The following is a 21809-nucleotide window of genomic DNA, read 5'->3' on the forward strand; positions in this document are numbered from 1 at the left end:
AGAAGAATTTTGACATTTTTATTTTATTTTTAAATGTTTATTCATTTTATTTTTATTTTTTATTTATTTATTTTTTTAAAACATTTTATTTATTATTATTGAGAGAGACAGAGCGTGAGCAGGGGAGGGGCAGAGAGAGAGGGAGACACAGAATCGGAAGCAGGCTCCAGGCTCCGAGCTGTCAGCACAGAGCCCGATGAGGCCTCGAACTCTCAGACTGCGAGATCATGACCTGAGCCGAAGTCAGACGCTTAACCGACTGAGCCACAGGGAGAGAGAGAAAGAGAGAGAGAGAGGAGGGGGGGAGGGGCAAAGATAGAGAGGGAGACAGAGGATTCAAAGCAGGCTCTATGCTAACAGCAGAAAACCCAATGCAGGGCTTGAACTCACAAACTGCAAGATCATGTCAGATGCTCAAATGACTGAGCCACCCAGGTGCAACATTTTTACTTATTAAAAAGCAGTATTTTAGGGGGTGTCTGGACGGCTCAGTTGGTTAAGCACCCAACTTCGGCTCAGGTCATGATCTCGAGGTTTGTGAGTTCGAGCCCTGTGTTGGGATCTGTGTTGACAGCTCAGAGCCTGGAGCCTGCTTCAGATTCTGTGTTTCTCTCTCTGCCCCTCCCCTACTCTCTCTCTCTCTAAATAAACATTAAAAAAAAAAACGAGTATTTTTTTTTATGAAGAAGAAAAAGTATTTGAAATATGTCAGAAGACTGAAGTTTGAGTCAACATGCCTTCCCTAGGCTCTTCAAACTTGCATTATCTTTGTCTATTTGTAATATCTGGAGGTCAAGACTTGTGCCTTAAGGGGCTCATAGCTGCATATGAGCATATTCTCAGGGCCACATCCAGCTGTTCTCCTTCCAAACTGAACATTCAACATACTTTTTCAGTAAAAAAGAGAAGGTAGGGGGCGCCTGGGTGGGTGAGTCGGTTGAGCATCGGACACCTGATTTCGGTTCAGGTCATGATCTCAAGGTCATGGGATTGAGCCCCTCATTGGGCTCTGTCTGCACTGAGCATGGAGCCTGCTTGGGATTGTCTCTCTCCCTTTCTCTCTGCCCCTCCCCTGCTCACACCCGCACTCTCTCTCTTTCTCTCTCAAAATAAAACATAAAAAAAAAAAAAAAAAGAAAGAAAGAAAGGAAGGAAGAAAGGGAGGGAGGGAGAGAGGGGAGGGAAGAAAGGGAGTGACTAACATGAGACAAAGCCATGCAGGCCTCCTTAGTATTCCTGCAACACACTCAGCATGTTGCTGCGTCAGGGCCTTTGCACTCCTCTCTCTTTCCCTCTCCTCCAAAAGCCCCACACCTAACCCCTTTCCTTCACTGAGGTTTCTGCTGAATGGAGAGGGTTTCCTTGACTACCTTATCTAAAAGCCTTAACCCTGCTTTTTCTTCATAGCATTAATCAGCACCTAACATATACTTACTTAAAAAAATATATATCATTAAACTTTATTTCGCAGTTTTGAGGAGTATTGGTCAGGTACTTTATAGAATGTTTATATTTACTTTTTTTGTATCATCTCCATTTCTCCATTAGAACATAGGCTCCCAAACTACAGAGAGTTTTGTTCATTGTTGTATTCTCAGAAAATACAACAATGCCAGGCACATAGGGATTTCTCAATAAATGTTGAATGGAAGAATAACAAAATAAATCATGGCCCAGACATAGGGGGAGGGGGGGCTCAGAAACACAGGCCATCTTCTAGAGGGCCCAGAGATGAGGGTGAATGCAGCTGCCCTCGGGGTGCCTGTCATTTGTCTGGGTTCACATGGCAGAGCACAGCGAGTGTTGGCAGGGCCAATAGAAGTTCCAAGGAATGCATTAATCATCTTGGCAGGACCCTGGAGGCCTAGGGAAGTGTGGGACATAGGCCGAGACATGAATCTTGGTCTCACCCATGATTTCTTTTTTTAAAGTAAGCTCTGTGCTCAATGTGGGGCTTGAACTCACAACCCCAAGATCAAGAGTCACATGCTTTACCAGCTGAGCCAGTCAGTTGCCCCAAGATTTTTTTTTTTTGTAATCCAAGCACCTGCAATCATTTATTTAATCAATGCAGTTTTAATGGGTCCCACAATTAGTATAACCAAGTGCCTGTTGGTTCGCCTTCAACAAGACTTGACCACGGTCACCTTTGCTAGAGTCGGCATGCCCTGGTTGAAGAGGTACTTCAGGATGGCCACCTCTGGCCATACCACAGCGTCCCTGTTTCTGAAGAGGTGATTGTATTAGTCGTGGGGAGAGAGGGTGTCTAAGTTACTGTTCCAAAGAGAAGCCCAAAATTCAGTGACTTTAAGAACAAAGAAGCTGATTTCTCTTTCGCATAACATCTGAGATGAGTGTCTAGGTCAGGAGGTAACTTTGCCTCTTGAGGTTATTTAGAGGCCAGGTTCCTTCCTATGGTTCCTCCATCTGCTAGGGTCTCATCTCCCTGGTTGAAGCTGGTCCATTGCTTTGTCCAGATTCCAGCAGTGAGGAGGTAGGAGGAGACCCTGTGTCCGCCCACATTTAGAACTTTGAGGCCAAGTTCAAGAAATGTAGACTGAACTATAAGTCCTTTTAGGATAATGATTGGTTAAAAATTCATCTTTATGGGGCGCCTGGCTGGCTCAGTCAGTTAAGCGTCCGACTTCAGCTCAGGTCATGATCTCTCAGTCCGTGAGTTCGAGCCCTGTGTCGGGCTCTGTGCTGTCAGTTCAGAGCCTGGAGCTTGCTTCGGATTCTGTGTCTCCTTCTCTCTCCACCCCTCCCCCACTCACACTCTGTCTCTCTCAAAAAATGAATAAACGTTAAAAAAAAATTTTTTTTTTAATTCGTCTTTATGGGGCGCCTGGCTGGCTCAGTCGGTACAGCATGTGACTTGATCTCAGGGTTGTGAGTTTGAGCTCTATGTTGGGTATGGAGATTACATAAAAATAAAATCCTTAAAAAATTTCATCTTTGCATCTTAAATTCCCAGAATCTAGCACAGTAACTACACATAGATGTTGCTAATAAATATACGTTGAAGTTTGTGTTAGTTAAGTTTCTTTTAGTTGCAAGAAAATATTATTGAGAGATGAGTGGAAAGCTTCTCTGGGTGACTCCTAGAATTGACAAAAAGGAGCTCAGTACAAAGTCTCAGAAAGAACGGGAACTGGCACAGCTACAGGGGCCTCGGCAGCTGGTTCATGGACATTTTCTGTAGGGCAATATTCTGGATTCAGCTCCCAACACTGAGGCTTGGTTGTTATTGATTCATTGAATGCTCCAGATCCACCAGCAAGAGAATGTGGCTGTCCCAGGCTGGGTCAGCTGTCATTCCCTCTCAGTCAGCCCTAGCCAGGAGCTGGGAGGAAAAACACAGACAAGAACCCTGGTCATCAGCCTGAGAACATTTCCAGAGAAGGGAAAATTGTCCCATGAATTATTATCCAAATGCCTGACCACACCCTAGTTCAGGAAGCCTCACAAGCTTCAGTTTGTTAGCTGGGGATACAGCAGCCAAAGAATAGGACAAGCTATTCAAAGTAGCTGAGCCTTGGAGGTGGTTTTGAAAATGTGTAGAGCTTGGAACACATACTAGGCAGTGGTAATCTTGGCAGGGTCCCAGTTTGTTACTTTCATGCTTTGCAAATTTTCCAGGAGACTCTGGCAGGTACCTTGAGGGTCTGATGACCTCCCACCATAAGCGTAGGTCTATGTGTTTCAGGGGGACATGGATCTTCTGCCTTCTTCTGCCTGTGCTTGGACCTGAGGGATGAATGGAAGCTCAGTCTAATCTCTGTTCTACCATTAAGACTATACCTTGGCTTCTTGCTCTTCCCTGAGCCTTCTAGAAGCACGGGGCCTCCAGTTCTGCTAAGCAGTTGGCTTATGTGTCTTATTCCAGAGGGGCTGACCACTGGAATAACATTATTCCAGAGCAAGCCCCATACCAAGAGCCACAAGTCATCTGCCCCAACCTTCCTGGAGACGCCACTGTGCCCTGACTATACGCTTCCCACAAATTCGAGACACAGATATCTTATATTCTGCCGGGAGTAACCTCATGATCCTACAGCATGTTGAAGTTAGGAAGGGAGCATGTTGTTAACTATCTCTCAGTCTCCCCAGTCGGGTTTAAAATTAGGAAGACTGCTCAGTCAGCCTCTATCACACAGCTGGAAAGATTAGTAAATTATCTATTTGCATGAGGAACTTGGACAGCTTGGCTCAGCTGCCTTAGAAGGAATCAGATACAATTATCTGGCAACTAGCCAGCCTAGATTAGCCAGTCTGACAAAAGGCTTCCCAAACTGGCTTGAATTAATGAAAAGGAAAGTGTTCTGCCTACATTTTTAATTTAATTTTATATTTTAGTATTTATTTTTGAGAGAGAGACAGAGTGTGTGTGTGTGTGCATGCGAGCAGGGGAGGGGCAGAGAGCGAGGTCTACAGATGATCTGAAGCGGGCACTGTGCTGACAGCAGAAAGCCTGACGGAGGGGCTCAAACTCACAAACAGCGAGATCATGACCCGAGCTGAAGTTGGGCTTAACCGACTGAGTCACCCAAGCGCCCCTTATTTTAAGTAATCTCTATACCCATCATGGGGCTCAAACTCACAAACCCAAGATCAAGAGTTGCATGTTCTTCCGAATAAGCCATCCAGGCACCCCAGGTTCTGCCTACTCTTGGGTGCCACTCATTCCTTTTGAACTCTCATTCATGGCCCTGCATAACGATATCTGGTTTCTAAGTGTGACGTTGGGCTCACCCAGTTTGAGTTACCCATGAAGGTGGTACAAGGGTTTGAGAGGTATACTGGTTATCTATTGCTGTGTGACAAATTACCCCAAAACGTAGCAGTATAAAACATTTATTATCTCAGTTTCTGTTGTCAGGCATCTGGCCACAGCTTATCTGGGTGTCTCTTGTTCAGGATCTCTCACAAGGTTGCGGTCAGTTTGCTGGCTGAGGCAGCAGTCATCACAAGGCTCAACTAGGGTAGGATCGGCCTCCAAGTTCACTCCTGTGGCTGTTGGTAGGCCTTGGGTCCTCTCTATTTGTTGACCAGGCACATCGTCTCCTTGCCATATGGGCCTCTCTGTAGAGCAGCTCACAACATGGCAGCTGGCTTCCCTCCTCAGAGTGAGCAAATGAGAACAAGAGAGAACACCCAAGATGGAAGCTGCAGTCTTTTTGTAAACTAATCTTGAAAATATCATTGTATCACCTTTGCTGTGTTTTATTGATTAGAAGTGAGTTACTAGGTCCAGTCCGTACTCTAGAGGAGGAGACTATCCAAGAAATCACTGGGGGTCATCTTACAGGCTGCCTACCACAGAAGTGTCAAAGACGGAATGCCAATAGAGGTTTGTCAGTTCTAGGAGATGTCAGGACAAAGGAGTGAGGTATTTATCAAAGTCAAGGACTTGAGGTTGGAGCTAGGAAGCTGGGACATTAGGGTAGAAAGGCCAAGCAGAAGAAGAGCCAGTTTGGGAAAGGTTTTGGGGAAGAAGACCAGAGATAATGTGTCATTCTCATCACCTCATTTCAAGGGGTACTTACTATTCACAAGGTATCATTGGTGATGGTGACAATTTTGTTCAAATTGTTCTAGCTTTCACCATTGGAAGCCCTTCTCGTTGACTTGTCTGTTGCTTTGACATACTGCCATCATTGCGGTGTTTTTGAGTTCCTTTTTTGCAGAGTAGCATTAGAAACCAAGATCTGGGGGTGCCTGGGTGGCTCAGTCAGTTAAGCGTCCGACTTCGGCTCAGGTCATGATCTCGAGGTCTGTGAGTTTGAGCCCCGCGTCGGGCTCTGTGCTGACAGCTCAGAGCCTGGAGCCTGTTTCAGATTCTGTGTCTCCCTCTCTCTCTGACCCTCCCCTGTTCATGCTCTGTCTCTCCCTGTTTCAAAAATCAATAAACGTTAAAAAAAAAAAATTAAAAAAAAAAAAAAAGAAAGAAACCAAGATCTGGGTGCTGAGTATGTTCAACTCAACTGTATTTTCAAACTTTACTTCCTCACCTAAGATAAAATGTGCTATACTTTTTCAAAGGCCTACTTTTGTTTCCATTATGGGTTCTTAATTTCTTTGTATACTTTGTGGGCTTTTTTCCAGGGGTGGGGAGGAGCAGAAGGAGAATCTTAAGCAGGCTCCATGCCCATTGTGGAGCCCAATGTGGGGCTTGATCTCATGACTGTGAGATCATGACCTGAGCCAAAATCAAGAGTTGGATGCTTAACAAACTGAGCCACCCAGGCACCCCTCTTTGTACACTTTGATATGCATTCTCTCTTCTGCTTTCTCTTTACATATAAAGGTGCTTAAATGGACTTTGGCTGGACTGATGTCCGTGGGTTGTCACCACTAGATTTCTCAGTCACATTTACTGTTTCATGTCTAGACTTAAGCTCCCATAGTCATTTCTCTCCTTCTGAATGTAAGGGTATTGATTGCCATTTTGCAAAATAAAACTATAACATTTGCTTTGAGTTTGTAAGCCTATAAAAATTGGAATTCTGGGGGCACCTGGGTGGCTCAGTCACTTGAGTGCCTGACTTCGGCTCAGGTCATGATCTCACGGTTTGTGAGTTTGAGCCCTGCGTCGAGCTCTGTGCTGACAGCTCAGAGCCTGGAGCCTGCTTTGGATTCTGTGTCTCCTTCTCTCTTTGCCCCTCCCCTGCTCACGCTCTGTCTCTGTCTCTCAAAAATGAATAAACATTTAAAAAATAAGTAAAGTAAGATAATTAGAATTTTGTAAACCCATTGGTGGGGAAGGAGAAAGGCAGTCAGCTGGACACCCAGGGACCTGGTTGAGTTGGGATCCTAAACCAGGGTCCACTGAGTTTTATGAAGATGTGTTCTTTTTTTTTTTTTTTTTTTTTTTTTTGCTTAATAAAAAGCCTGGATCAAAGGAAAAGGGAGCAATATTTATGGTGTTTTTAAAATTTATCTCTGTGGCTATTGCCCTGAAACCCAAATCCCTTTCCCTTCGGTTTAATAAACACAAACTGAGCTTTTACAGAAAGAGCTTTTAAAATAAACACACACACACACATACGCACACAAATGAAAACATGAAAGTATAGATTTTGTACAAACAGCATAAAAATGGTGAGCTAGCAGCACAGTTTCCTTGTCCTGAGATAACCATGATCTTCCCAACTTTCCTTATTACAGGCCTGGGATTCTTCGAGCCCTCATTTCTCTCTCTCAACCTGAGGGGGAGTTGGAGGGCCAGTATTGCTGGTCTGATGGGAGTCTGAGATCTTTCCCTGGCCTTCCTGAGAATGAGCTTCCATTTGCCTCTCAGACCAGCCTGGGATGCCTGGTGACCTGTGTGCTTCTCTGGCCTTCTGAGTCTCCTTGATTCCCAGCTTATTGATTCCGGGTCTCATTGCCTGGACTTCAGATCAGCTGGGCCTAACTTTCCAAATGTCTTTCCAGCAGGTCTTGATAAGTCTGGTTATACTCTTCCATGGAGCTATGTCCCATGATAGCTTTAAGTGTAGTGTTCCCATTGACAATGTGGTCTCTGGAGACCACTTTCTTCGTAACTTAGAACCCATCCCTTTTCCTGGGTGTGGTCACTGGTCTTTTCTTTCTAGGCCTCCTCGTGGCCCTCAAGCAGGTTCTTCTTTTAGCTCCTGAAATGTTCAGTTCCAAGGATATGTGTGAAACTGAGAAGATTGACCCACTGAAGCTCAATGATGGCAAGTATTCCAAGTTGTTCTCATTTTGTTCCTTAAAGTCCTTCTGACCCTAATCGGTTTTTGCAATATGAATCACTATAGTTCAACATCTAAAAAATACCCGAAACATCCAACAAGGCACTTGCTAAGGCAGAGATAAAATGGGCTGCCCCCTGAAGGGGTAACCGGAGATGCCAGCCTCTCCTATGTGCCTAGTTGATTATTTAGCAGGTTAGAAGTGAGGACAAGAATGAACATTCCTCTAGAGGATCCCATGGTGACGGCCTCAAATGAAGTGGCAGGGTTACTTGTATACCTTGCATTTTCACAGTTTGGGAGAATGGATTGAGTGGCACCATTCAAACCGGTTTCCATAAGGGTCCTATAAGTGAGGGGATGTCTTGGCAATGTTTAATCTATGCGGTATATAAATATCACTCTTGACTTGGTCACTAGGGGGAAATCACAGCGAACTATAAATGGAAAGTCCTGACTAATGCTGATTCAATGGGAGTTATATTCACAATTTCTCCCTTTCCGTGAAGTATCTGTTGCTACTGAGATAGCCCACTGGCATAGTCATTGAGCGTTTGCTGCTTGATCCCTTGACACCATCTAAGTTAAATACAGACTACATCGAGAGAAGAGAATGCCTTGGCATCGGCAAAGGGAACTTGGTAAGCCTATTTTCTTCTTTCTTTGGAGATTTACACTGACATTTACTCTAATTGTTCTTGCAGTTTCATCCATCACAATAGAAGCTAGTGAAAGGGTATAAAAAGCTTCTCGGTGTTCCTTTGCTACAAAGATTTTTTATTTGTGATTAGTTTCCTCTGGAAAGGAAAAAATCCTCCTTGGAAGCCCGACGGTACTAACAGATGTTAAGCAGAGGGCAAGGTCCCTCTCAGGCATAGGAAGGTCCTATCTGAAGATAGGATCTGATGCCACTTAGCCACGTGGCATTACAGCCAGCACTCAGTTGAGCGTTTTTTGCTGAGCCATTGGCTCTGTTCTCCGACCCAGGCCTTAGCGAGGCTTATACCGACGTAATTGCATCTGCTCCAGACCTCCTTTAAAAACTGTAAATCTTCCAGATTGCTGCATTTCTCAGCTTTCCACTAAAAGCATACTTTTTGCTAACCCGTTGGACATGTATCTCAGGGAAAACAGAGGCTGGGGTTTTGCCGTAGAAGGGTATGGGATCACACAAACCGGAGCTGGATGATTTTTATCTCCGGTTAAGAACTGGAGAAAAACAGTCTGTATTTTAAATCCTGTACCTTAGCGAAAAATGCAATCGCTGTTGAAGAGTGTATCAATTATTAAGTGTGGAGCCAATGCTATTTTGGTTGCATCTACGAGAAGATCATTTCCAGGAATACCATAAGCTTCGTTTCAGTCAACTCCAGCCCCAATCTTTCCTCTGAGGCAGAAATAATAGCCGTGGGCATTGGTGGGGGTGGGGAGGAGGGCTGGGATTGTGGGGCAGGGAAACAAGATTGTTACAGGGACAGAAGGGTAAGAACAGCAGGTGTTTTTCAAAGCAGACTCCTAAACTAGTTAATTTTGGTTCATTAATGTTGATAAAGGCAGCTCTCTTCTTTGCAGAATGGATAGAACGCAGCAGGGAACTTTCATTCATTTTGAAAATGTCTTTGATTTTTCTTGTGTGTAGAATCCTTTCTTGGGCTGTTTGAATATGCCCTGTGATGTGGTAAGGGGCAAAGTGGGGGAATCCCTCTCTCTCTGCTTGGCTCTCCCACTTCCTTCCTGTCTGGGCTCAAAGCCTGCTTTGCTGGAAAGCTTCTCCTGCTGATCTGGAACACCCAATCAGCCAGTAGGGTCTCTGAGATGTCAGTCTACCATCAGGGCAAGAGCCTTTTAGATTACTTTCCATATTTTCTATAGTTCCTGAGCCAAGATACACAGAACCTCCTGGATCCACATCCAACCCTTTCTGGACAGTTTTATTTATTTTTTTGGTAATAATTTTGAAGTGTTTAATTCAGTCATGGCCAGTTTTTTTCCCTTGAAGCCTCTAGTCTGCTTCCACAATATGTCCTTCCTCCAAGGACAGGTACAGGTGGATGATGGGACCCAGACACGAATAGAACTGATTCCAAGAATTTTTCTAATGAAAGCAGTTGCTAGGTAAGGACTTCAGGGTTGGGGCCTGACCCAGGGTTGGGGCCTGCTAAATGAGTAGAGCTTCTGCAGTGCTTTTAATGCTAGGAAGCTGGCATACGCTGTAGGTCTGGGGGAAAACAGTGCCAAGATCTTCTCTGCCAGTATGCCAATCATTTAACGAAACTGAAGTGGCTTTTCAGAAAGAGCTTGTTTTTTTCAAGTTGGTCATTTCTAACTTCACTATTATGTATACACTGACACCGCCAGTTCAGCACGCAGAGAACACTATTATTATCACCATTATTTTAAAGTACCATTTTAAAGTAGCCTCCATGCCGATTATGGAGCCCAGGGTGGGGCTTGATCGAGACCTAAGCTGGGATCAAGAGTCAGGTGCTTAACTGACTGAGCTACCCAGGCGCCCACAGAGAACATTATTTTAAGCATTCCTGTTTTGATTTAGAACATTATTTTAATCAAAAACAATAGTCATTTATTCCCTCATTCAACATACAGTTATTGCGCTTCAGCAAGGAGCCCGGTGCTGTTCTAGGAGCTGCTCTAGGACGTTGCTGTGAACCAGTCCCCAGGCCCGTTCTCGAAGGGAGTGAGCAGAGTCTGATGGGGGAGACAGATGATAAACAAGTAACAGGTGGATGAACAAGATGATTCTTTTTAAAATCGTGATAAGGGGATAAAAAAAATAGGCTCATACACTAGCATGGGTGTTCGGGGAAGGCCTCTCCAAGGAAGTGACCTTTGAACTGAGACTTGAGAAACAAGGAGGCAGCCACATAATGCTCTGGGTCAGAGTGTTCCAGGCAGAGGGAGCAGTGGGTGCCTGGTCCCAGATGTAACTGAGCAGAGCAGGATACACCAAGAACTGGCCCAAGGGAAAAGAGAATTTGGTAGGAGGACATGTACTGAGAATTTTTCTTTTTTGAACTTTTTTTTTTTTTAAACTGAAAACAATCTTTGAACTCAGTTAAAAGAAAAAAACACACAGAAGGTTTACAACCAATAAAAGTAGGTCTCATATTTACTCTAACCTTCCCAGTCCCTTGACTAGGAAACAATTACCCGTAACTGTATTTTATGTATCCTTTCAGAAGCCTTATCATATATTCATATCCATGTATTTGTTTTTAAATGTTTATTTATTTTTGAGACAGAGAGAGACACACAGCATGGATGGGGGAGGGTCAGAGAGAGGGAGACACAGAATCCGAAACAGGCTCCAGACTCTGAGCTGTCAGCACAGAGCCTGACGTGGGGCTCGAACTCATGGACTGCGAGATCATGACCTGAGCTGAAGTCAGACGCTTAACCGACTGAGCCACCCAGGCGCCCCTCTATGTATTTTTAAAAATTTAATTTATTTTTTATTTGAGAGAGAGAGAGAGCATGAGCAGAGCACGGGGGCAGAGGGAGAAAGAGAGAGAGAATCCCAAGCAAGCTCCATGCTCAGTGTGGAGGCTGATGTGGGTCTCAATTCCATGACACCTGAGGTCATGACCTGAGCTGAAATCAAGAGTTGGATGCTCAACCAACTGAGACACCCAGGCACCCCAATATATCCATGTATCTTTAATATAAAGAGGGCATAATTTAACCTATAGCACAGGACTTAGCACAGTTCCCTAATTATGGACATTTAGGTACTTTCTAGACTTTTGCTACTGAAAACAGTGCAATGATCCTTAAATGTACGTCTCTATGAAATATGTGAATTTACTTGTAGGATAAATTCCTAGCGTTAAAATTGCTGGACCATTAGGTGTGTGCATTTAAAATTTTAATAGGCATCGTCGAATGTGTGTTCAGCTTTTTTATACTCTAGAGAAATTAGAGGGACTCTTCATTATAGACATCATGAAGAGGTACATTCTGATCTGGTGTGAAGGAATAATTGTCAACATTCATAAATAAGCTTAAATGAAGCTCGGGGCGCCTGGGTGGCTCAGTTGGTTGAGCGTCCGACTTCGGCTTAGGTCATGATCTTGCAGTTCGTGAGTTCGAGCCCCGCATTGGGCTCTGTGCTGACAGCTCAGAGCCTGGAGCCTGCTTCAGATTCTGTGTCTCCCTCTCTCTCTGCCCCACCCCTGCTTGTGCTCTGTCTCTGTCTTTCAAGAATGAATAAACATAAAAAAAAAAATTAAAAAAAAAATTAAGCTCAAGGTTTAAAATTTTTATTTTTATTTTTGTATTATGGACAATTTGAAATAAACACAAATGGGGAGAGATTAATATCATGAACTCTATCACTCAGCTTCAACAATTATCAACTCATGGTTAATCTTGTTTCATCTATGTCCTCAATCCACTTGCTCTTGCTTATTTTCTTAAAAAAATTTTAATGCTTATTTATTTTTGAGAGACAGAGCACAAGCTGGGAAGGAGCAGAGAGAGGGGGAGACACGGAATCCTAAGAAGGCTCCAGGCTGTGAGCCATCTGCACGGAGCCCGATGTGGGGCTTGAACTCATGAACCACGAGATTATGACTTGAGCTGGTCAGATGCTTAACCAACTGAGCCACCTAGGCGCCCCCCCCCCCCTTGATTATTTTGAAGCAAATATCAGACATTATATCCTCTCCTGCTTAAGTATCTCAGGATCTGAAGGTGACTTTTTGAAGATTAGCTATCTTGTAGAATGACCCCCTTCAAGATTTGTCAGATTCTTGTCTCTGGATCAACCAAAATCGTTCCTCCCTCCCCAGGGGTATATGATGCTTGGTAGAGAGGGGAGTCAGTGGTGAGATAACATGGTAGGCAGGAGACCCTGCATGGACTTTGGGTTTCCGTACTGGGGCTAGTGCTTCCTAGCAGCTGTGGGTCCTTAAGCAAGTCCAACCTCTTGAAGCCTCATTTCCTTATTTGGAAAGTGAGGGTTAGAGGAAGAGGTTTTTGTGGAAAGCTGAGCTTGTGGTGCCACACAGTAAGGGCTCTCAGTTACGGTAAGCAGCAAGGGGCAAGGAGTGGTAGTGGGGAGAAGGGGCCATTATACCACCATCCAACATAGCAGCGTAGGAATGAGGCTTGGGTGAAGATAAAGGAGAAGGGCCATTCTGTAAAAGGCACCAACAATGTTTTTGCTGTTAATGCTGAAGGGTAGCAGAATATGCCACTCTAAAATATGCCACTTTGGCATAAGGATCACTTTGAGCTAAAAGCACTTACAAAAACATCAGGTACAAGAAGGGTGCTCTGATCTTCCCCCTTTTCTTTCTAAAAGCAGATGAAACCCCCATATGGAAGATGTCTTCCCTATACTAGGAGTTAAGTACCATTTTTATCATCAAGGATGAGAGAAGTTGAAGCGGAGAGAGTTCTGTACAAGCAGACTTTGTCAAAACAATTTGTCTTCCTTTAGCCTCCCCATATATTTTAGTTACTTTTCCGTAACTGCCTTTCTTTGTTCAACCGATATAAAGGCATTTAAGCGGGGCACCTGGGTGATTAAGTCAGTTAAGTATTCAACTCTTGATTTCTGCTCAGGTCATGATTTCGTGGTCATGAGATCGAGCCCTGCGTTGGGTTTCACGCATTGGCGTCTGCTTAAGATTCTCTTTCCCTCAAAAAAAAAAAAAAAAAAAAAGCATTTAGGTTCTGCTACTTCCTTGGGTCTTCATTTTCTTTTTTTAAGTTTTTTTTAAACATTTATTTATTTTTGAGAGACAGAGCAGGAGCAGGGGAGGGGCAGAGAGAGAGAGGGAGACACAGAATCTGAAGAAGGCTCCAGGCTCTGAGCTGTCAGCACAGAGCCCGATGCAGGGCTTGAACTCACGAACCGTGGGATCATGACCTGAGCCGAAGTCGGATGCTTAACCAAGTGAGCCACCCAGGTGCCCCGGGTCTTTGTTTTCTTACGAGGGCTCCTAGGTCACATAAAACTTAAATTTGTATGCTTTTCTCTATTAATTTGTCCTATATCAGCTTAATTCTTAGGCCCAGTCAAAAACCCTAAAATGCTGGAAGTAAAATTATGCCTCCCCTTATAATGATTACACAGTAATCTTCTCAAAGCTGGAGATTTAAGGAAGATAGTGTTCCTTTATGCTTTAAGAGCATAAAATGTCCTGGAGCAGAGAATAAGGCAGGACACTGGTGAGGGTGAAAATCCCTCTGGTGGCTTCTCACCACAGGGTTTAAGAACAGGGTTAAGAACAGGGTTTGTGTCAGGGAACCTGGGTGGCTCAGTCAGGTGAGTGTCCAGCTTCGGTTCAGGTTGTGATTTCATGATTCATGGGTTCAAGCCTGCATTGGGCTCTGTGCTGATGGCTCACAGCCTGGAGCCTGCTTCGGATTCTATGTCTCCCTCTCTCTCTACCCTTCCCCTACTCATGCTCTGTCTCTCTCAAAAATAAATAAACATTAAAAAAAAAAAAAAAAGAACGGGGTTCATGTGGTGGGACGGTTTTGAGGACAACTTATTAAAAGTCGCAGTTTTATCTTCTACTTGGGTAACTGTGCATAGTAGGTGAAGTCATTAGAGTCTTTCCTTTATATAAAATTGGAGACATTGGAAGGCTATGTTTCCGTTCAAAAAACTGACCTTTTTTTTTTTAATTTTTTTTTACATTTATTTATTTTTGAGAGACAGAGAGACAGCACAAGTGGGGAGGGGCAGAGAGAGAAGGAGACAGAATCTGAAGCAGGCTCCAGGCTCTGAGCTGTCAGCACAGAGCCCAACCCCACGCGGGGCTCAAACTCACAAACCATAAGTTCATGACCTGAGCCGAAGTTGGACACTCAACCAACTGAGCCACCCAGGTGCCCCAAAAAACTGACCTTTTATTTTATTTTTTTTTTTTTTAAATTTTTTTTTTTTCAACGTTTATTTATTTTTGGGACAGAGAGAGACAGAGCATGAACGGGGGAGGGGCAGAGAGAGAGGGAGACACAGAATCGGAAGCAGGCTCCAGGCTCCGAGCCATCGGCCCGGAGCCCGACGCGGGGCTCGAACTCACGGACCGCGAGATCGTGACCTGGCTGAAGTCGGACGCTTAACCGACTGCGCCACCCAGGCGCCCCAAAAACTGACCTTTTAAAGCATCCACTGATTCTGCAGATGCTGAGAAATAAGCTGGTGTAACCATAAACACTTGGAAATAAGAAATAACAGCAGAGTGAGAGCTTTTCAAAGCAGTCAATAAGTAAGCAGCAAAGACCGATAGTGCCCACAGGGTATTTCAAGTTATAAAGCTTTGGGGCAGGGTGTTCAGAGTCCCAGAGCACAACTAGTTGTGCAATGCTAAGTGATAGAGGAATGTGTGTTCCACTCAGACTCAGCAGTATGAGGGGCAGCACGTTTCACTGAATTTTTGATGTTTTAGGTTACTATTGTGATTGGTCACATTTTTTTTAAATAAAATTTTTTACATGTTTATTATTGAGAGACAGAGAGACACAGAATGTGAGCAGGGGAGAGGGGTTAGAAGAGAGAGGGAGACACAGAATCTGAAGCAGGCTCCAGGCTCTGAGCCGTCAGCACAGAGCCCAACTCGGGGCTCAAACTCATAAACCGCGAGATCATGACCTGAGCTGAAGTCGGACGCTTATCCGACTGAGCCACCCAGGCGCCCCTGCTTGGTCACATTTTTAGATGAATCCATTTGTCTTTATTTAGAACACAGGAATAAGAGTGAGCATGGCTTGACTGGGCTAGTGGAAGCATACACAAAGTGAATTTTCTAGTATCATGCCCTGAGCTGTAGGACACCCCCATATGATCTCTTAATCCTCACGTCACCCTATGATAAAGCTACCATTCTCTCCATTCTATGGATGACAAAACTGAGGCTCAAAGAATTTGTTCCAGATCACTTAGCAAATAAATTGTGCAGCCAGAATTTCAATCTAGGGAGGGCCTTAATAACCAGTTCAGACTCGTTATTAGACAACTTGTAATTCCACAGATCTATAGTCCTTTAAGGTTCTGAACTGGGGAATGGCTTGATCAAAATGAACAGAAAGAGCTGTCTGGTGGCATAATACAGGATTCACAGAGGAAGGAAAGAACTGGAGCATGGAGAGATCAGACGGAAGGTTGTGGCAGGAAGACAGGCCCTGGAGATCGAGTGACCAGAGTTTGGAGCTAGAAAACTCGGTTCCAGCCTGGGCTCTACCATAATGCTGCTATGGGGAACCTTAGGCAAGTTACAGCCACATCTCTGACATCTTGTTACTCCTCCCTAAATAATGGGTTGATAAATTGAGACGAGACAATCTCTTGGTTCTTTCAAACTCTAAAATTCTGCCTGGTGCCTTTAAATTTTAATGCATTCTAAAGATTTATATTATGAAAGCCCTAAATATCATCCAGAATCCCGAAAAGAATTTAGATGAAATGATTCTCAAAGTAGTCTTTTGAAAGTACAAAGGAATAGAATTTTTAGTAATTCTAAGAACACAGTTTTTAAAAATATTTTCTAAACTGGATTATATTGAGACAGGCCCATCATTTCTGCATCTTACTGTTTTGTTTAAGAACGTGATTTGAGGGGGGAGAAAAAGAACATGATTTGGGTATTGCTGCGGCAGCAGTGGTTGATGATATTAAAATCAAATAAACATATTACTCTTGAAACAAATGAAATTATTTAAACCTACCTCTCTAAGAAATTTTATGAAAATATACCTAGGAGGCACAAATTATATTATCATCAAATTAATTTGTTTTCTAAGCTCAAATTTAATTTAAAATGTGATATTTCTCCAACTGGTTCAGTCAACAGACTTTAAAGGGATTTTAGATAGAGAACACAGGAAATAGATACAATAACGTTGGAGAAAATAATCAACAAAATAGTTGTTCTGTTGCTGTGATGCTTCTAGAAGGTATTTTCAACAACTCCCTGAGGAATTGGCTTTTGCTGGAATGAAGCCAGGTTCTTCTCTCTGCTCACATCCGCAAACTTTTCTCCATTCTCATATCCTATAACAAACCATTTCCAAGCTTTGCTGAGTCCTTGGTCTCAGTGTTTTTCAGAACTGACACTGCCTCAAAAAAGAAAAAAAAAAGGGGGGGGGGGAAGAAAAGAAAGAACTGGCTTTTCCTCATCTACAAAGATTTGGGTTGGGGTTCCCATTCCTGGGTGGCAGAAATGGTCTTCTCCTTAGAATAAATTGAAGGGCAAAAGAACCTTCCTGAATGAAGCTTTCATCAAGCCATTTTTGTTATTAAAACATTCAGGCATCCCATTACTTCGAGTTTGAAATCTAAATTCTGCAGTTGAGATCCCCTTCCTTTGAGCCAAGCAAATGCATTAGCTTTCTTTACAGACTTTAATCCTTTACATCTGAGATTCTATTTGGAATGCTTTTCTGCTCTTTCTCTCTGCCAGCACAAGACCACCACCTCTTGAAACCATCTATCTTGAAACTCATTTCCTTCAGGATGTTTTCCTGGTTTAGTAGCTACTTTGCAAACAAACAACTCTTGTTTTTGAGCTTTTAATCACATTAAGTGCTTTTAAGATAAATTATCCAAGTCAAGGGATAAGCAACTTATAGAGATTTCCATTCTTTAAGAAACCACCCAGAGGGATTTTACTTTGTGAGGAGGGATATAGGCACTTGAATTTGTAGGTGTCTTGCTTTTAAGCTGAATCCACACTAGAATCAGGGCAAAATGACTCTTTATGGTGACCTCTAGTGGGCACGGGACAATCCTACAAAATTATGAAAAGTGAAGGGCAAAGTAAAACCCTTCCCAGTAACCAGCTGGGTTACTCGGCGGTCAGAAGACCGCATCCCACCCCACCCCACCCCACCCCCACCCTTACCCCACCCTTACCCCACCCTTATTTTTAATTCCAGTATTTGTTTTGCATTGAACAGTTTGCCTTACAACTCACCTGTTTCGCCTCTGGCGGGCACCGCGCGGGCTGGGCTACCGGTGTCGGAAGTCGCGTGAATTGCAGGTAGCAGTTTAAAATATAATCCCTGCCAAGTGGAACCCACTCCCTGCGCTTCGACCAGAAGGCAGGGCAGTTCGCACTGAGGAGCCTTAAAGGGCACTTCAAGCTCCAAGAGCCAGTGCTGCAGCCGGCTCGGGGGTGCACAGGGGAAATCAAGACATTATGAAAAGGAGGGCGCAGATGAAGGCTACGGGAAAATTGTGTTCTTGCCAGTGGCAGAGCGATTCTCCTGACTTTCACCCCACTCTACAGAAAGCGTCCTGGGGGGGGGGGAGGGTGTCCAGGAGAGGTACACGTAGGCGCCCTTTTAGGACCCGCGCCCCACAACGCTGGGGGTGGGGCCCCTCCCTTCCGCGGGAGGACAGGCGGGAGGGCGACAACGAGCCTGGGTGCTGGGGTGTGTGGTCGCCTTTAGAGCGGTATGTGGGTCTCCGTGCCGCCAGAGGAAAAGCAAGTCGTCAAGAAAAGCAATTGCTGGGGTGCCTTCTTTGAGAAATCCCTTGGGGCGCTCTCAGAAACTGCGCTGGGTTCCGGATAGTTTCTGGAAAAAGCTCTCCAAACGCCGTCTGCCCCCGCTCCTCAAATCCTGCACCCCAATCCTCACCCCTCCTTACCCTCCTGCCGCCTCCATTTGGCGGGGGGGGGGGGGAGCGGTTAAAAGGGGGCCGCCCAAGTCATCCTGATGGCCCCGGGTGGCACGCGGGAACAGGCACCCCGGCCGCGGGGCTTGGCCGCGGGGCTTGGCCGCCCCCACCCCCGGGGCTCCCCGTTGCTCCCTTCCCCGCCCCGCGGACCACTCCTGGCCGCAGCGGGCGGGAGCGGAGGGGGAGGACGGCGTCACGAGGCGGGGAGCCCGAGGTCCAGGGCGGGGCGCCGGGGAATCCCAGCCGAGCGGGCCCGGGAGGTGCGGGCGCGGGTGGGCAGAGGAGGGCGGCGCGTGGAGGGAGGTGAGCCGAGCTGAGCCGGGAGGCGAGGAGGGGGAACCGCGAGGAGGCCCCGCCCCCGCCTCGCGGAGCCGGCTCTCCGCCGCCTCCGAACCCGCTCACTTTGCCTCTCGCCTCTGGACGGCGGCGGGGCGGTTGCCGGAATCGCGGCCAGAGGGAGCGCCGGGGACCGTGAGCCATCCCGCACCGGTGCCTCCGCCCGCCGCCCGCGCCCCTCACGGGGGGCACAGGGCCGCCGCTTTGAAAGGACACCCTGGCCTCGCAGGGGGGCACCCCCCCCAGTCGCTGACAGTCTCATTCCCAGCCAACTGGGCGCAGCGCTGACGCCTGAGGGGACTCCCCGGCCACCTGCAGGTACCGCCGCGCCGAGGGAGCGTCGCTAGCAGCAACGCCTGGCCGCGGAGGAGGCTAGAGCCGAGGGGTCTCCGGGTCGGCGAAGGGCAGGAGCGGAGCCCGCAGCGAGAGCCGGCCGGCCAGCCCGCGGGCCCCGACGGCGCGCTCCTCCGTCGGCCAACGGCAGGCAGGCCCCGCGCGGCGACCGGGGGGGCGGAGGCGGCGGCGGCCTCGGGCCTCGGGGCCTCGGGGCGGCCAGCCATGACCTTCGGGCGCAGCGGGGCGGCCTCGGTGGTGCTGAACGTGGGCGGCGCCCGGTACTCGCTGTCCCGGGAGCTGCTGAAGGACTTCCCGCTGCGCCGCGTGAGCCGGCTGCACGGCTGCCGCTCTGAGCGCGACGTGCTGGAGGTGTGCGACGACTACGACCGCGAGCGCAACGAGTACTTCTTCGACCGGCACTCGGAGGCCTTCGGCTTCATCCTGCTCTACGTGCGCGGCCACGGAAAGCTGCGCTTCGCGCCGCGGATGTGCGAGCTCTCATTTTACAACGAGATGATCTACTGGGGCCTGGAGGGCGCGCACCTAGAGTACTGCTGCCAGCGCCGCCTCGACGACCGCATGTCCGACACCTACACCTTCTACTCGGCCGACGAGCCCGGCGCCCTGGGCCGCGACGAGGTGCGACCGGGCGGTGCCGAGGCGGCCCCCTCCAGGCGCTGGCTCGAGCGCATGCGGCGGACCTTCGAGGAGCCCACGTCGTCTCTGGCCGCGCAGATCCTGGCCAGCGTGTCGGTAGTGTTCGTGATCGTGTCCATGGTGGTGCTGTGCGCCAGCACACTGCCCGACTGGCGCGCCGCGGCGGCCGATAACCGCAGCCTGGATGACCGGAGCAGGTACTCCGCCGGCCCTGGGAGGGAGCCCTCCGGGTAGGACGCACTGCTTCTCTGCCCGTCCCGTCCGTCCTGTCGCGTCTGTCCGTCCCGTCCGTCGGTCCCGTCTCCGTCCTATTTGCCTCCGGGCTGCCGAGCCAGGCTAGGTTCCCGGCCCAGCGGGGCCCCAGGCGGGGCCAGCCAGGGGATGGGTTTGTCCTCACTCCCCACTCCCTATTTACCTGGGACCAAGCGGCTCTGGTCCTTACACTAGACTCCCCTCTTTTTTTTTTTTTTTTTTTTTTTAATCTTTTACCCTTGAAAGACAGAGTGAGAGAGGGGGAGAGGCAGAGAAAGGGAGACATAGAATCTAAAGCAGCCTCTAGGCTGTCAGCACAGAGCCCGACGTGGGGCTCGAACTCACAAACGGGGAAATCATGACCCGAGCTGAGGTTGGATGCTTAATCGACTGAGCCACCTAGGCGCCTCTAGACTCCCTTCTTGAGGGCGAGTCGCCAGGCATGGGGAAGGGCAGGTAGAGATAAACAAGCCTCCCATCTTTTAGTTTACTTTTGAGCAAATAGCAACTAATTAGATTTCTTTAAACTTTTATTGTTAGCATTACAATTTAACCTTGGACTAAGAGCAGTTTGAATTATTTGCCAATTTTTGGTGGTTGAAAAGATGAAGTATTGTTATGGTGAAATGTGGTTTACTATGCACTGGCCACACATTCTAAACACTCTACATAATATCTACTTTAATGGAATTGTATTATCAAAGAGATTAACGACAAAAGGCTCTAAATAATGGATGTCTGCCCTTTTCTCTCTTCTTTTCCTACAAAGTATGTAGTTAGCAAAGCACCTGTTCACTGCTTGGTACCAAAGATACACACTGTGGCTTTCAGAAGGGTCTTCAGTGTGGGGAGGGAAAAAATCACTACCTTGGAAAAGAAGAAACATTTAAACTGCCCCAAATCCAGAAACATTATTGGACTAGTTAATCTTTTTTTTTTTTCCACTTTATTGGGATAAAAGGAAAATATTTTAATCTTTCCTTAGATCATGTTTACCTTTCAATAGAGATAACACACTTCTGTTTTTAGAGCTAGTGAGTTCATTTTGCATATTTGGTTGGAGGAATTAAACAGTAAAGTTGGCTTTGAAGGGAAACAGTCTCTTGGGGGCACAAACACAAGATTGTATATTCTGTTTTACCTTTGACACTGTTTTAAGATGCCTCGGCCATTCATATTTATTTCCTTATTTTTTTATTTTTCTCCTTCCATTCATTTTTAAAATTAGGTTGTGCCTGATAATCTTTTCCTGATAGAGATGCGCGTGTTTCCGGTGGTATTATATGCCTTGATGTTACAGTGCATTAGTTCCACATAATAGTCTTCCTTTGGAGAGTGAAGATTGTTTTTTAATGTAAGAGGTAAATAAAATTGCCTAGTACCACAGAGTCCATTACCGATATAGTGATATCTTGGCATGAAATCCAAGATACATGCTTTAAAAGGAAATTCATTAGTAGACTAATTGTGTGTAATGTATTAGGTTCTGAGTTTTTGATTTACAGATAAGAATTACTTATTTGGTACTCATCAGTACAATGAAATTAATTTATATACCTAAATACATAAATGCCCTTGATTCTTTTAGGAAACCATAGGACAATGAGCCTTGAAATGATTCACTAGTAATTGTGGAATTCTAAGGTTAGTGAAAGTTCAAGCTACATTAGCAAAGGAAACAGGAGAATTGAGTTAGACTTCCTGAGTCTGCAAAAGAAGTGAAGGAAGAAGAGGAATTCTTGATTTGTGTATATGTATTTTACGTATGTGTATAATTATTCAAGTCAGAACTGTTTCCTAGATACCCAGATATTTCAGGCAAAAGCATGTTTTTTCTTGGCTTAATGGCCCAGTTT

General features: G+C 46.1%; 1 protein-coding gene across 3 annotated transcripts in view; it reads left to right on the plus strand.

Moving 5' to 3' along the window:
- Positions 1 to 19266: 19266 nt before the first annotated feature.
- KCNG3 (potassium voltage-gated channel modifier subfamily G member 3) overlaps positions 19267 to 21809 on the plus strand; it is a 56311-nt gene continuing 53768 nt past the window's right edge. For 2 of the 3 annotated variants that reach the window (XM_030311211.1, XM_030311209.1), the window contains exon 1: positions 19267 to 19931. In XM_030311211.1, the coding sequence (XP_030167071.1) occupies positions 19267 to 19931 (665 nt within the window). The remainder of the gene's footprint in view (positions 19932 to 21809) is intronic. The other variant, XM_030311210.1, reaches the window with a different exon arrangement.

This window comes from Lynx canadensis, chromosome A3 (assembly GCF_007474595.2).
Source record: "Lynx canadensis isolate LIC74 chromosome A3, mLynCan4.pri.v2, whole genome shotgun sequence".
In the NCBI taxonomy this organism is placed as follows: Eukaryota; Metazoa; Chordata; class Mammalia; order Carnivora; family Felidae; genus Lynx; species Lynx canadensis.